This window comes from Nerophis lumbriciformis, linkage group LG19 (genome assembly GCF_033978685.3).
Source record: "Nerophis lumbriciformis linkage group LG19, RoL_Nlum_v2.1, whole genome shotgun sequence".
NCBI lineage: Eukaryota > Metazoa > Chordata > Actinopteri > Syngnathiformes > Syngnathidae > Nerophis > Nerophis lumbriciformis.
Genome location: NC_084566.2, coordinates 31,532,358 through 31,549,657, shown reverse-complemented (window position 1 = coordinate 31,549,657; position 17,300 = coordinate 31,532,358). Strand labels below are relative to the sequence as shown.

The 17,300-nt window shown below is 40.3% G+C and overlaps 1 protein-coding gene across 1 annotated transcript; it reads right to left on the bottom strand.

The window, feature by feature from the left end:
- Positions 1 to 718: 718 nt before the first annotated feature.
- On the bottom strand, positions 719 to 17,283 carry txndc12 (thioredoxin domain containing 12 (endoplasmic reticulum)). Its single transcript, XM_061978944.2, has 7 exons — positions 17,022 to 17,283; positions 13,531 to 13,591; positions 10,870 to 10,922; positions 10,642 to 10,715; positions 6,295 to 6,364; positions 6,108 to 6,191; positions 719 to 1,477 (listed from the first exon to the last, which is right to left on the bottom strand). Exons 1-7 carry the CDS (start codon positions 17,119 to 17,121, stop codon positions 1,398 to 1,400), a joined length of 522 nt encoding a protein of 173 aa, XP_061834928.1. The 5' UTR covers positions 17,122 to 17,283; the 3' UTR covers positions 719 to 1,397.
- Between the last annotated feature and the right edge of the window lie 17 nt (positions 17,284 to 17,300).

Sequence of the window (17,300 nt, the reverse complement as noted above, 5' to 3'; positions counted from 1 at the left end):
AAATGTAATTATAATTTTTTTTTTTTTTTTAGACATGTATCTCATGTCTAAAACAATTTAAAAAAAATTAAAATTATAAAAAACGTTTTTTTATAACTTTATAAAAAGTTTCTCGTGCGCACGATACATGTCTAAAAAAAAAATTAAATTATAAAAAACATTTTTTATAACTTTATAAAACGTTTCTCGTGCGCACGAGATACATGTCTAAAAAAAAATTTTAATTAAATTTTTTTTTTTAATTCCCCCATGTCCCTTTAGGGGCTCCGTAGATATTAAATCTCATTAACATATTTTTTGGACATACCTGTTTTGGGAGCATATGAGTCATTTAGATACATTAGCAGTACAATCAATGTTTTAAGTAAAAAATGTAAAGTGTAAAAAGAGTAAAAATAATCACCCTTTAAAGATGTGATTAATAGGGGGGTAAAAAAGGTGTGTGCTGAGTGATACGGTTTTTAAGGTACTGCTGAATTTAATAGATTTTTACGTCTGGTATTATTGGAATATGGTCTATGGTTATCATCACACTTACCTTCTTTGTTATCAACGGTACTACTCTGGTGCATATTGTAAGATAATACAATTAAAAAAGGAAACACTAATACTGTAACAATACGATTTGGCTGACATGCATGTCTCCTGTTTTAGCATTATTTACACTATCAACATTTGCTGATATCGAAGGTTTGATTTTGGAGGCTTTTAAAAAAAATTATTTTGTCTCTGTCATTTTCAGCTGACGATGCACTTTAACTCCACATGTGTCCTAGCTGAATTGTAATAATTTTGGGTTTGAGTTTCAGCTCTTTTGTGTGTTGGCACACGTGGCAATAAGGGAATCGCCACTGATGTTGGGACAATAAACTTTGATATAATCCACTCGCTGTTGTGTAAGGATTTGCTCAAGTCATTCACTACAACATATTTTTATTTTCACACTTATATATTGAGTAGAACAAAGCACACAGTGTTTTCAAACAGTGCAGAAGTAACAAGAAAAAAATATACAAAGTTAAATTCACATTTCTGAGAAAATGTAGAATCAGACAGGTCTTTGGAAGCATCCACAGCTTTGTTAGCTTGTAGAAAACATCGTGGCTTTTGGAAAACATTAAAGTTTAGTCAAAATTAGCACACTTTAGTCTACAGTACTATGTGGAAGTGCTCTTTATAAATGTGCATCAAAGAGACCAAAGGTTTGGCACTTTAAAGTCTGCTGTGGTTTAATAATATCCACATCAGACAATCATTACAGTACTGCATCTTACAAATATCCAAAATATAAAATAAGAGCATTATTATGATGGGAATAGTAGTGTTGTAAAATCGTAACGGGAGAAACTGTTAGTGGTTGGACAAGGCGGTCTGGTTGGGGGAGACTCGCTGCCTCCTCACAGCTCATCACCAGCGTGGCTGCGTTTGAATGTGTCACCAGTCAGCTTTTCCTCCGCCTCCTTCATCCCAGACACCACTTAAACGCACACAAAAGGGTGTGATTAACACCTATACTCAGGTTTAATAGTACAAAACTATATACAATAAATCACGATATTTATAGGGGTTGCATTCTTAGACTCCCCAAGAATAGTGGAAAAAAAGCAAATAATGGATGCACCCATAAATAGCCCTAAAATACTTACTTTTAACCTTTTAAAGACAATAATATCCCTCTGTTCTTAAAACCCGATAACACATTTTAAAAATTCAATTTTAGACAGGCATACAGTATCTTAAAACTTAAATCTTGTCAATTGACCTGAGTTGGCGCCCTCTGCTGGCTTGATAGCATTTTTTTTTTTTTTTAAATCCCAAACCACTTTATTAGTAGGTTACCATTAAAAAATATATACAAAGAAAATAAAGCTAAAAGTTAAAGTACTAATAATAGTCGCACACACACGAGGTGTGGTGAAATTACCCTCTGCATTTGACCCATCACCTTGTTCCAGCCCCTGGGAGGTGAGGGGAGCAGTGAGCAGCAGCGGTGGCCGCCGCGGGAATCATTTTGGTGATTTAACCCCCAATTTTAACCCTTGATGCTGAGTGCCAAGCAGGGAGGTAAAGGGTCCCATTTTTATAGTCTTTGGTATGACTCTGCCGGGATTTGAACTCACCCTCATGTATTGCTGTTAATAGAATAGATAGAATGGACTTTATTGTCATTATATTTGCATATAACATGATTAAGGTCTCCAATTGAAGGTGCGGTATTGGGAACAAATATGGGATACAAATAAATTACACAAGAAGTAATAAAGATAAAACTAAGAATTGAAATAAATAGACTACTATCCAATAAAAATAATAAGCAATCCTGTACAATATACAGAACAAGACAAGAGTACCAGAGTGATAACAATCAGTGTCGGATGTATTGCACTCGAAGGGTAATATTGCACAGTAGGGTATTAGGGTAGGATATTGTATAGGGGTGAATTATTTATTATAAGTTAGATTTCAAGATGGTTCTCATTATTATTATTATTATGGTTATTTATGGTCCCATGGTTAATTAAATAAATAATGATAAATGGGTTATACTTGTATAGCGCTTTTCTACCTTCAAGGTACCCAAAGCGCTTTGACAGTATTACCACATTCACCCATTCACACACACACATTCACACACTGATGGCGGGAGCTGCCATGCAAGGCGCTAACCAGCAGCCATCAGGAGCAAGGGGTGAAGTGTCTTGCCCAAGGACACAACGGACGTGACTAGGATGGTAGAAGGTGGGGATTGAACCCCAGTAACCAGCAACACTCCGATTGCTGGCACGGCCACTCTACCAACTTCGCCACAATTGGTTCCCAGTTACGAATAATTAATTATGAATCAAATATTTTCATAGTTAAAGCATAAAAAAAAATCTATTTGACCTTCTAAATACATGTTTTACAAAAATGAGAGCCCTTTAGATATCAAAACACCCACTGTAATTTTTATTCTGGTTTAATTCAATATAGTAATGCTGCCTGTGGCTGAGCCAATCAGTGGCCATGCTCAGATTTGTTTGATCTCATCGTGGACAATTGATATTTTAATCAGTTCAAAAAATTAGTAATTCAGGCCAAAAATACACAGCATGTACTTTAAAAAAAAACTGATTAGTAGAGCTGTGATGCAGCAAGGAACTAATGCATATACAATTTAAAGCAACTCTACAAATATTTAGGGAATCTACTTTAACTACTGGTTTTAAAAAAGTAACCGCTATGGCTTGTTTTGCCATAGGGATTCCCCCCTCAGGTTTGAAGTGTAATTGAATCCATTAAAGTACCAGTACATTGGAAAAACAAGTTGACCGTGTATGCTTAATTGTGTTTCATTGTATCAATCAATGTCTACTTATATAGCCCTAAATCACGAGTGTCTCAAAGGGCTGCGCAAGCCACAACAACATCCTCGGCTCAGATCCCACATCAGGGCAAGAAAAAACTTAACCCAATGGGGTAACAATGAGAAACCTTGCATCCATTAAACCAGTGGTCCCCAACCACCGGGCCGTAGACCGATTGGCACCGGGCCGCACAAAAAAATAATAATTTTTTTTTAATTAAATCAACATAAAAAACAAGATACACTTACAATTAGTGCACCAACCCAAAAAAAACCTCCCCCATTCACACAAAAGGGTTGTTTCTTTCTGTTATTAATATTCTGGTTCCTACATTATATATCAATATAGATCCATACAGTCTGCAGGGATACAGTCCATAAGCACGCATGATTGTATTTAATGACGAAAAAAAAAAAAAAATTAAATAAATTCCCCCACGCCACCGGTCTGTGGGACAAATTTTCAAGCGTTGACAAAAAGGTTGGGGACCACTGCATTAAACCATATCTAATTGTATTTCCAATCCGCAAAGTATGTGAAAATACCGTCTAAACATCACAAAATGCCACAATTTCAGATTTTGAATATTCCGCTCCGAAAGTTTTCTGCAATTTCTGTAGATTCGGAGTCTGATGACATCACGATGGGAACACTTTTGCCCTTTAAACATATCAGCAGACCAGTCTCATACTGGAAATATGCAAACATTTGAAATATGTTCACAATCCTTATCAAAAAGTATGAAAACGTGTTTTTTAAAGGGGAACATTATCACCAGACCTATGTAAGCGTCAATATATACCTTGATGTTGCAGAAAAAAGACCATATATTTTTGTAACCGATTTCCTAACTCTAAATGGGTGAATTTTGGCGAATTAAACGCCTTTCTATTAATCGCTCTCGGAGCGATGACGTCACAACGTGACGTCACATCGGGAAGCAATCCGCCATTTTCTCACTTTCGTCGGTGTGTTGTCGGAGGGTGTAATAACACGAACAGGGACGGATTCAAGTTGCACCAGTGGCCCAAAGATGCGAAAGTGGCAAGAAATTGGACGAAATTTGTTCAAAATACGAGGGTGTGGGGAAAGCCGACGAAATGGTCAGTCGTTTGTTCTGCACACTTTACCGACGAAAGCTATGCTACGGCAAAGATGGCAAGAATGTGTGGATATCCTGCGACACTCAAAGCAGATGCTGACATCAACTCCAAAACTGGACAGATCAGCTTTCAGGAAAAGAGAGCGGATGAGGGTATGTCTACAGAATATATTAATTGATGAAAACTTTATTCATTACTCGCGGTGTGGTTAACCTGAGTGCTGAAATCGTGGAAAAATATATGTTCTTAGCGCGCCTGAAATGGGCTGTCTGCACTCTCAAAGTGCATGTTGTTGCCAAATGTATTTCATATGCTGTAAACCTAGTTCATAGTTGTTAGTTTCCTTTAATGCCAAACAAACACATACCAATCGTTGGTTAGAAGGCGATCGCCGAATTCGTCCTCGCTTTCTCCCGTGTCGCTGGCTGTCGTGTCTGTTTCGCTTGCATACGGTTCAAACCGATATGGTTCAATAGCTTCAGTTTCTTCTTCAATTTCGTTTTCGCTACCTGCCTCCACACTACAACCATCCGTTTCAATACATGCGTAATCTGTTGAATCGCTTAAGCCGCTGAAATCCGAGTCTGAATCCGAGCTAATGTCGCTATAGCTTGCTGTTCTATGCGCCATGTTTGTTTGTGTTGGCATCACTATGTGACGTCACAGGAAAATGGACGGGTGTATATAACGATGGTTAAAATCAGGCACTTTGAAGCTTTTTTAGGGATATTGCGTGATGGGTAAAATTTTGGAAAGAAACTTCGAAAAATAAAATAAGCCACTGGGAACTGATTTTTAATGGTTTTAACCCTTCTGAAATTGTGATAATGTTCCCCTTTAATGCATTCTAAGTTGTAAATAAATAAAAAGTCTGTTAACAATTGAGTCAATGGGGGTTCTCTATTTCACCCACAAAGCCCTCTAAATAACCTTTCAAAACCCACAAACAATACTCTATTTACTGTACATTTCGTGACCTGAATATTAACCATATATTGGCGATATTGTTATTAGAAGCGCTAACGCAGACAAGCTTACTGGCTTATGCTGTTGTACTGTGCTGCTGCTGTAGCATCACGTATCGGCTCGTCAAAATTATTCTACATTACAAAATCATGCCTCTCGTCTGAATAATAGGAGGATTTCACCACAAAGCTAGCAGTTGTTTATCTGTGACATTCAATGTATACCCAGAGATGGAGACAAAGACACGACAACCGAAAACAGTGCCTGCAAGCAGCAGCTTTTCCTTTTAATCCTTTGTATGTGTGGTTTGTGTGCTTATAAGCTTTTGTGTAAGTGCTATCTCCTAGTAGCCTAGAGCTAACTTGACTAAAATACAAGAAAAGACCAACCTTGTGTGCTTATTCAAGCATATTTAGATTTTAACTGGCTGTCCAGCTTTGTACAAGTAAACACGCTGCAGAGCTGCTTTTAATGGAGCGCTTATATATAGTAGTCCAATACTTTTTTCCCCGATATTGGACCGATATCAATATTGGACTGAAATACCCCAATTACTATTGACCATGAAATAGGTAACTAGTGGTTGCCATAGTAATAACAATACTATTCACCTCCTTACCACAGAGATACTGATATTGATGTCAACAGAGTACTTTACTACGACAATAGTTTAATTTCTAGTTATGCTTACCTTGCTCTGCGCTGCTGTAGAAGTACTTGTAGTTGGGGTTCCCCATTTTATTGATTATTTCAGGGTGAACTTGGCCACTGGGATCTGCAGGCAAGGGGTTACTTGTTATTGATCAATTCCAATCAAGCGTCAGCCCGTCATGTCTCTCCGTGGCATCACAACATGGACATCACGACGTTAGGCTTACCGAGGAAGAGGATGCGAGGAATGTAGCCGCCGTCGGGACTGAAGGTCTCGTCTTTTGGCTCCTCCTCGTCCTGTCCAAGCAATGAAATACAGAAGTGGATTAAGTTAAACGACAAGTGTTGAAGTTGAGCCATACGCTCAGGCTAATTAGGAGGCTTCGATTTGCTAAGGAGTGTATTCACTGCACTCTGCAGCGATGGAACAAGGTCAGGTGGTCTAATGAGTCAACTTTGACTGTTCTACAGTGATGGTTGCATCAAGGGAGGAAGAAGCTTCCAATGCATGTCTCTGGGGGCACTGTTGTACACATGAACAACACTTCCAGACCGCTGACATGAACATAGCGGAACCTCGATTTACGAACGCCTCTATTTTGCGACCTTTTTGATTGCGCCAAATATGCCTCTGTGTGCCAACGCTTCATTTTGTGTGGCTCCTATTTTGGTGGCTTTTTCTCTTTTTTGGTATTTTCCTGTAGCAGTTTCATGTCTTTTGCAAAGGCAAAAGAATATTTCAGTTGTTTTTATCCTTCTTTGTGGGGACATCGTTGTTTGTCATGTCATGTTCGGATGTACTTTGTGGACGCCTTCTCTGCTCCACAGTAAGTCTTTGCTGTCGTCCAGCATTCTGTTTTTGTTTACTTTGTAGCTAGTTCAGTTTTAGTTTCATTCCACATAGCCTTCCCTAAGCTTCAATGCCTTTTCTTAGGGACACTCACCTTTTGTTTATTTTTGGTTTAAGCATTAGATACTAGAGATGTCCGATATTATCGGCCGATAAAGGCTTTAAAATGTAATATCGGAAATTATCGGTATCGGTTTCAAAAAGTAAAATGTATGACTTTTTAAAACACCGCTGTGTACACGGACGTAGGGGGAAGTACAGAGCGTCAATAAACCTTACAGGTACTTTCTTTGCGTACCAGCCCAGTCACATAATATCTACGGCTTTTCACACACACAAGTGAATGCAAGGCATACTTGGTCAACAGCCATACAGGTCACACTGAGGGTGGCCGTATAAACAACTTTAACACTGTTATAAATATGCGCCACACTGTGAACCCACACCAAACAAGAATGACAAACACATTTCGGGAGAACATCCACACCGTAACACAACATAAACACAACAGAACAAATACCCAGAATCCCTTGCAGCACTAACTCTTCCCCCCCCCCCCACACACCCACCTCAACCTCCTCAGTCCCAAATTCCAAGCTGCTGTTTTGAGGCATGTTAAAAAAAATAATGCACTTTGTGACTTCAATAATAAATAAGGCAGTGCCATGTTGGCATTTTTTTCCATAACTTGAGTTGATTTATTTTGGAAAACCTTGTTACATTGTTTAATGCATCCAGAGGGGCATCACAACAAAATTAGGCATAATAATGTGTTAATTCCACGACTATATATATCGGTATCGGTTGATATCGGTATCGGAAATTAAGAGTTGGACAATATCAGAATATCGGATATCGGTAAAAAAAAAGCCATTATCGGACATCTCTATTAGATACCTTTTTACCTTCACATTGCCTCCCGCTGTTTCCGACATCTACAAAGCAATTAGCTGCCTGCTGCCACCTACTGACATGGAAGAGTATAACCTGGTAAGTCTGCCGATCTCCAGACAGTACAGACACTCAACAACGGCACATTTGCGGATTATAATTACTGGTTTGCAAAAAATATTTTTAACCCAAATAGGTGAAATTAGATAATCTCCCATGGCACACCAGACTGTATCTCACGGCACACTAGTGTGCCGCGGCACAGTGGTTGAAAAACACTGCTCTACTTCACATCCTGTTTACAAAGTTATCACTTCTCGATGTTTTGATGGGTTTCTTTTCTTGCCATTCACCAAGTTTTGTCTATTTTGCTTACCGTACTCAATATGGGTCTAAAAAGCCAACAAACAAGTCTGGAAAGAATGAGGGATTCACTGTGGACTTTAAGGACTATTTGCGAGGAGTAAAACCAATAACAACAACATCATCAAGGGTCACCACAGACAAATTTTAAAGCGCTGACAAAAACAAGGCATGCTGGACACCAGGAAGACCAAGTGAAGCGCAGCCTGGTCCGAGTGAGACCAACACAAGAGGAAGAGAGGGGCAGGAAGCCCGGGAGAAGAGGACTCTCCCTCGACTTCGGGGCAGTAACACACTACCTCCTCTGGCTACCATTCATCATCATCGTTTATCTACACTTGTAGAAACAAGGTAAAAAATATTGTTTTTATTGTAGCAAAACGGTTGTTGAAGTTTTTGAGCATCAAAGATAAGATCAAACATCCCTTGACACCATTGTAGCATTTTCACACTGGCAATTTTGAATCAAAGCATGTTTTATTCTCTTTCACACATAGCTACAATGTACTGTATTTTGGAAAAAAGCATGTTGTCTGTTTACTTTTAGTCATGAGTACGCACAAAAATTGATGAGTATTTTTGAAAAAGTAGCACAGTGATCAAAGTATTTCAAGTAATAATGGGCTTGCTGTTTTTTGACGAAACCCGCTTATGAAATGGGGCCGTGCAACCTCACTATTTCTAACACATAAGAGATTAAAGCCGTAGATTATGTGCAGTTTAAACGGAGGACAGCCTTAAGGGTCTTCGCATTCTGAAATTCTTCACCAGTATAAAACATGACTCAGACAAAATATAGACACGTTTGGATTCATAAGTGGCAGCAGCTCACTCAAATCTCTTGTTGAATGGATGTGCTCATATGGATCAATTCAACCAATATTTTACTTATTTTTTCGAGGTAGCAAACCTTTAGAATCTGGTATCGTCCCCTGATTTTTATTTTTATTTTGTACAAATCATTTTAATCCAGTTTGTTGCTCTCTCTCACATTAACCATGTAAACAAAGGCTTTAGCCAACAAAAAGGTATATCGTGGCCCAACAATGCATTGCGAAATCTTGTGCCCTTTTGACACAAACTTCAGTTTACGAACCATTTTCAAGAACCAATTCAGTTCGTAAATCCAGGTTCCACTGTATACGTTGATCTTATGCTCTTAAAAGGGGTTGTTTGCAACATTTACCCAGATGCCTACATAACGACAACTTTCCAATGTGTTTTACACAGTACATCCCGCCCTCTTACAGCTTCTCATACATAAACGTACGTAAATAAGACATGCACGCACATTATCTGTAGGTGTCGTTAGCTAATAATAGCAATATGGATAGCTAGTGTTAGCTGCCATTGAATGTATATTCAATCATAACAACAACATAACTGCAAATTGTTTGTTGCTTCTCTTGGACGGCTTTTGTATGTGTGCACTCCCTCCTTGCACGTTTGGCGAGAGACTGCCGTAAACACCTATCAGTTTATTCGGGACGGTAAAATGTTTTATTACATAAACATTTGTAATTGTTATAAATATAAAATGTGAGTGTGAATGTTGTCTGTCTATCTGTGTTGGCCCTGCGATGACGTGGCGACTTATCCAGGGTGTACCCCGCCTTCTGCCTGAATGCAGCTGAAATAGGCTCCAGCAAACCCCCGCCACCCCGAGAGGGACAAGCGGTATAAAATGGATGGATGGATGAACAATTGTCAAACAAATGTGTTCTGTTAAACCACTAATGGTAACATAAGCTCCCTCAACGACACCTGGAAGTCGAACTTTGCTTGCATTGCATGCAGAACAGCCCCGGGCCTATGGACACAACACTACACCCAAAGACAATGGGCATATATCGGGTACACAAACACACCCTCCACACTTTTTATTTATTTATTTTTTTTATGCTCTATGCATTTTTAACCTGTAAAGCACTTTGGTTCAATTTAAAAGTTGTCGTGAACGTGCTATATAAATAAAGTTGACTTGACTTGACTAGACCTTCACCACCGCTTGATTCCCCTTCGGGGTGATGGACAGCTGAGTAGCGCTTTATAGCAGCAGGCCGGCCCCCCCCCCCCTCTGTTGCGAGTTGTTGTGATTATATGTAACATGCTTATGTGTGCTATGGCAAATTAGTTTTTTTTCCCTTGGACTGAGTCTGGACCCCCTCCCGAGGGTCCAGCCTTTGACTGATATTTTTTACTCTTTCCCACCTTTTTTAAGGAGCGCCGTAAGTGGCTGATCCGTTGGCGGTCCTGTCTTGTCTCCCTGTAACGTATGTCTGCTCTTAGTGGGACTGTGCCGAAAATGTAATTTCAGTTCTTATGTGTCTCGTACATGTTGAAGAATGGACAATAATAAAGCATCCTGATCCTGATAAGCTAGCCGGTGGTGTTCTCGTTAATTTTTTTTGCTTTGAAAAATGTCACTGTTAAAAAGTTAAAAACAGCCCCTTTAAGCGTGTCTTCTCACCTCCAGGTTGACCATCACAAAGTTGTGGGCAAGCTCCGAGATTTCCTTGGATTCTGCGAATTTGGGTTTTAGTGCTGCGAAGAGTAAAAACAAACAAAGCGTTATGTCACACACTCGTACTTACTCATGGTATTCCCTTTAAGTTAACATTAGACAACAAACACTTAACTTCATCCACTTCTCAGGTTTTTTTTTTGCATGCCGAAATGGTTAGTTAGTTAGTGTTACCTTTGCAGGCTCCACACCATGTCTTGTGGATGATCACCATGATGGGCAGACCACTGAAGACACAAACAAAGCAAATAGACCCCCCTTTTAGACCAGTTGATCTTCCGTTTCTTTTCTGCTCTGCCTCCCTCTCCATCGTGGAGGGGGGGGCACAGATGATGCGCTAGCTGTCCAAAGTCGGGACCCAGGGTGGACCACTCATCTGTGCATCAGTTGGGGACGTCTCTGCACTGCTGACCTGTCTCCGGTCAAGATGATCTCCTGCTGGCCCCACTATGGACTGGACTCTCACACTATTATTTTAGATCCACTATGGACTGGAGTCTCTCTTTTATGTTAGATCCACGATGGACTGGACTCTCACTTTTATGTTAGATCTACTATGGACTGGACTCTCACTATTATGTTGGATCCACGATGAACTGGACTCTCACTATTATGTTAGATCCACTATGGACTGGACTCTCACTATTATGTTAGATCCACTATGGACTGGACTCTCACTATTATGTTAGATCCACTATGGACTGGACTCTCACTATTATGTTAGATCCACTACGGACTGGACTCTCACACTATTATGTTAGATCCACTACGGACTGGACTCTCACACTATTATGTTAGATCCACTATGGACTGGACTCTCACACTATTATGTTAGATCCACTATGGACTGGACTCTCACTTTTATGTTAGATCCACTATGGACTGGACTCTCACTATTATGTTAGATCCACTATGGACTGGACTCTCACTATTATGTTAGATCCACTACGGACTGGACTCTCACACTATTATGTTAGATCCACTACGGACTGGACTCTCACACTATTATGTTAGATCCACTATGGACTGGACTCTCACACTATTATGTTAGATCCACTATGGACTGGACTCTCACTTTTATGTTAGATCCACTATGGACTGGACTCTCACTTTTATGTTAGATCCACTATGGACTGGACTCTCACACTATTATGTTAGATCCACTATGGACTGGACTCTCACTTTTATGTTAGATCCACTATGGACTGGACTTTCACACTATTATGTTAGATCCACTATGGACTGGACTCTCACACTATTATGTTAGATCCACTACGGACTGGACTCTCACACTATTATGTTAGATCCACTATGGACTGGACTCTCACTATTATGTTATATCCACTATGGACTGGACTCTCACTATTATGTTACATCCACTACGGATTGGACTCTCACTATTATGTCAGATCCACTATGGACTGGACTCTCACTTTTATGTTAGATTCACTATGGACTGGACTCTCACTATTATGTTAGATGCACTATGGACTAGACTCTCACTATTATGTTAGATCCACTATGGACTGGACTCTCACTTTTATGTTAGATCCACTATGGACTGGACTCTCACTATTATGTTAGATCCACTATGGACTGGACTCCCACTATTATGTTAGATCCACTATGAACCGGACTCTCACTATTATGTTAGATCCACTATGGACTGGACTCTCACTTTTATGTTAGATCCACTATGGACTGGAGTCTCTCTTTTATGTTAGATCCACTATGGACTGGACTCTCACTTTTATGTTAGATCCACTATGGACTGGACTCTCACTTTTATGTTGGATCCACTATGGACTGGACTCTCACTATTATGTTAGATCCACTATGAACTGGACTCTCACTATTATGTTAGATCCACGATGGACTGGACTCTCACTTTTATGTTAGATCCACCATGGACTGGACTGTCACTATTATGTTAGATCGACTGGACTCTCACTATTATGTTAGATCCACTACGGACTGGACTCTCACACTATTATGTTAGATCCACTATGGACTGGACTCTCACACTATTATGTTAGATCCACTATGGACTGGACTCTCACTTTTAAGTTAGATCCACTATGGACTGGACTCACTATTATGTTAGATCCACTATGGACTGGACTCTCACTATTATGTTAGATCCACTACGGACTGGACTCTCACTATTATGTTAGATCCACTATGGACTGGACTCTCACTTTTATGTTATATCCACTATGGACTGGACTCTCACTTTTATGTTAGATCCACTATGGACTGGACTCTCCCTATTATGTTAGATCAACTATGGACTGGACTCTCACTATTATGTTAGATCCACTATGGACTAGACTCCCACTATTATGTTGGATCCACTATGGACTGGACTCTCACTTTTATGTTAGATCCACTATGGACTGGACTCTCACACTATTATGTTAGATCCACTATGGACTGGACTCTCACTATTATGTTAGATCCACTATGGACTGGATTCTTACTTTTATGTTAGATCCACTATGGACTGGACTGTCACTATTATGTTAGATCCGCTATGGACTGGACTCTCACTATTATGTTAGATCCACTATGGACTGGACTCTTGCATATTATGCTAGATCCACTCGACGTCCATTGCACCGGTCGCCCAGGGGGCTGGTCCCCACATCTGCGGTCCCCTCCAAGGTTTCTCATTGTCCCACTGGGTTGAGTTTTTTCTTGCCCTGATGTGGGATCTGAGCAGAGGATGTCGTTGTGACTTGTGCCGCCCTTTGAGATACTCTTGATTTAGGGCATTGATTGATTGATTGAAAGTTGGACAATTACCTTCAAAAAATCGTATCCTTTAAGACTCACCTGGCCGTTGCCTCATTTTTGCCATCTTCCAGCGTCCTCCAACTGATGTGATCCCCAAATCCTGCAAGGCAAAGAATGCACTAGAGCAGGGGTAGGAAACCTATGGCTCTCGAGCCAGATGTGGCTCTTTTGATGACTGCATCTGGCTCTCAGATAAATCTTAGCTGACATTGCTTAACACCATAAGTGATGAATAATTCCGCTGGTAATCAAAAGTGTTAAAAAAAACTTTCAAAATATAAAACATTTTCATGCATTTGAATCCACCCATCCGTTTTTCTACCCCACCTGTTCAAGAAGTCGCATTACTGGTAAGAAGTAGGGATGCTTTAAAATGTAATATCGGAAATTATCGGTATCGGTTTCATAATTATTGGTATCGGTTTGAAAAAGTAAAATTGATGACTTTTTAACGTAGGGAGAAGTACTGAGCGCCAATAATCCTTAAAGGCACTTCCTTTGCGTGCCGGCCCAATCACATAATATCGACGGCTTTTCACAGTCACAAGTGAATGCAACGCATACTTGGTCAACAGCCATACAGGTTACACTGAGGGTGGCCGTATAAACAACTTTAACACTTACAAATATGCGCCACACTGTGAACCCACACCAAACAAGAATGACAAACACATTTTGGGAGAACATCCGCACCGTAACACAACATAAACACAACAGAACAAATACCCAGAACCCCTTGCAGCACTAACTCTTCCGGGACGCTACAATATACACCCTTGCTACCCACTTCCCCCCCCCCCCCACCTCAACCTCCTCATGCTCTCTCGGGGAGAGCATGTTCCAAATTCCAAGCTGCTGTTTTGAGGCATGTTAAAAAAAAAAAGCACTTTGTTGGCATTTTTTTCCATAACTTGAGTTGATTTATTTTGTTACATTGTTTAATGCATCCAGCGGGGCATCACAACAAAATTAGGCATAATAATGTGTTAATTCCACGACTGTATATGTATAATATATAATCACCGATATCGGTTGATATCGGTGATTAAGAGCTGGACAATATCGGATACCGGTAAAAAGGCCATTATCGGACATCTCTAGTAAGAAGTATTTTAATTGTTATTGGTTAGCTTCAGAATAACAATGTTATTAAAAAGAATAAGAGATGTAATATACTCTAAAAATGTTGGTCTTACTTAAAAAAATGCACTCATTTAGTTGTATTCAGTGTTAAAAAAATACTATATGGCTGTCACGGAAATACATTTTAAAATGATTTGGCTTTCATGGTTAGATGAGGTGGTTCGGGCATCTGGTCAGGATGCCACCCGAACGCCTCCCTCGGGAGGTGTTTAGGGCACGTCCAACCGGTAGGAGGCCACGGGGAAGACCCAGGACACGTTGGGAAGACTATGTTTCCGGGCTGGCCTGGGAACGTCTCGGGATCCCCCGGGAGGAGCTGGACGAAGTGGCTGGGGAGAGGAAAGTCTGGGCTTCCCTGCTTAGGCTGCTGCCCCCGCGACCCGACCTCGGATAAGCGGAAGAAGATGTACAGGTAAAAGCCAGTAAATTAGAATAGTTTGAAAAACTTGATTTATTTCAGTAATTGCTTTCAAAAGGTGTAACTTGTACATTATATTTATTCATTGCACACAGACTGATGCATTCAAATGTTTATTTCATTTAATTTTGATGATTTGAAGTGGCAACAAATGAAAATCCAAAATTCCATGTGTCACAAAATTAGAATATTACTTAAGGCTAATACAAAAAAGGGATTTTTAGAAATGTTGGCCAACTGAAAAGTATGAAAATGAAAACTATGAGCATGTACAATACTCAATACTTGGTTGGAGCTCCTTTTGCCTCAATTACTGCGTTAATGCGGCGTGGCATGGAGTCGATGAGTTTCTGGCACTGCTCAGGTGTTATGAGAGCCCAGGTTGCTCTGATAGTGGCCTTCAACTCTTCTGCGTTTTTGGGTCTGGCATTCTGCATCTTCCTTTTCACAATACCCCAAAGATTTTCTATGGGGCTAAGGTCAGGGGAGTTGGCGGGCCAATTTAGAACAGAAATACCATGGTCCGTAAACCAGGCACGGGTAGATTTTGCGCTGTGTGCAGGCGCCAAGTCCTGTTGGAACTTGAAATCTCCATCTCCATAGAGCAGGTGAGCAGCAGGAAGCATGAAGTGCTCTAAAACTTGCTGGTAGACGGCTGCGTTGACCCTGGATCTCAGGAAACAGAGTGGACCGACACCAGCAGATGACATGGCACCCCAAACCATCACCCAACCATGCAAATTTTGCATTTCCTTTGGAAATCGAGGTCCCAGAGTCTGGAGGAAGACAGGAGAGGCACAGGATCCACGTTGCCTGAAGTCTAGTGTAAAGTTTCCACCATCAGTGATGGTTTGGGGTGCCATGTCATCTGCTGGTGTCGGTCCACTCTGTTTCCTGAGATCCAGGGTCAACGCAGCAGTCTACCAGCAAGTTTTAGAGCACTTCATGCTTCCTGCTGCTGACCTGCTCTACGGAGATGGAGATTTCAAGTTCCAACAGGACTTGGCGCCTGCACACAGCGCAAAATCTACCGGTGCCTGGTTTACGGACCATGGTATTTCTGTTCTAAATTGGCCCGCCAACTCCCCTGACCTTAGCCCCATAGAAAATCTGTGGGGTATTGTGAAAAGGAAGATGCAGAATGCCAGACCCAAAAACGCAGAAGAGTTGAAGGCCACTATCAGAGCAACCTGGGCTCTCATAACACCTGAGCAGTGCCAGAAACTCATCGACTCCATGCCACGCCGCATTAACGCAGTAATTGAGGCAAAAGGAGCTCCAACCAAGTATTGAGTATTGTACATGCTCATATTTTTCATTTTCATACTTTTCAGTTGGCCAACATTTCTAAAAATCCCTTTTTTGTATTAGCCTTAAGTAATATTCTAATTTTGTGACACACGGAATTTTGGATTTTCATTTGTTGTCACTTCAAATCATCAAAATTAAATGAAATAAACATTTGAATGCATCAGTCTGTGTGCAATGAATAAATATAATGTACAAGTTACACCTTTTGAATGCAATTACTGAAATAAATCAAGTTTTTCAAAATATTCTAATTTACTGGCTTTTACCTGTATGGATGGATGGCTCTCTCAGCCAAAAAGGTTCCCGACTCCAGCACTAGAGTGACAACTAATATATCTCTACAACAGGGTGGGTTCACACTATACAAAGTTAATACAATAACAATGGAAAGCATACAAACGATGGGTGGAAGTAAGATTTAATTGCGGCTTCTTTTTAAATTTTCCTGAGGGAACTCTCCTGAAGGAATCAATAAAGTCCTATCTATTTGTTAGCTTATTAGTCAGGGTTCATTCGAAATAAGCTACAAAAATATATAGTTGTTGCTTATATATTCAACACGTAGACATTTCTTACAAAGTTACCTGACCAGGACACAAAGAGAACCAGGATGTGAAGCTGTTCAAAGGGTCAAGCTAGCGCTCTATTTAAAACTCACCTTTGTCGCTTGCTGCTTCGACGACATCTTGGAAACACCACAACGACAACAGAACAGGAAAAGCCGAAAACAAAACGACGTTTAACGAAGAAGACTGCATTGTAATAGCTTTTATTTAAACTGGCCTTGATAGACACAACTACACTATCGCAGCAAAGAAGCGTCAGAAGTAACCCTGGCCCGGATGTATAACGTTCACATTTCACAATAAAAGTCTGACTCAGATGAACTATCTTTCCTCGGTTTATTTTTGTGGACACGCTCTGATGACGCAAGACC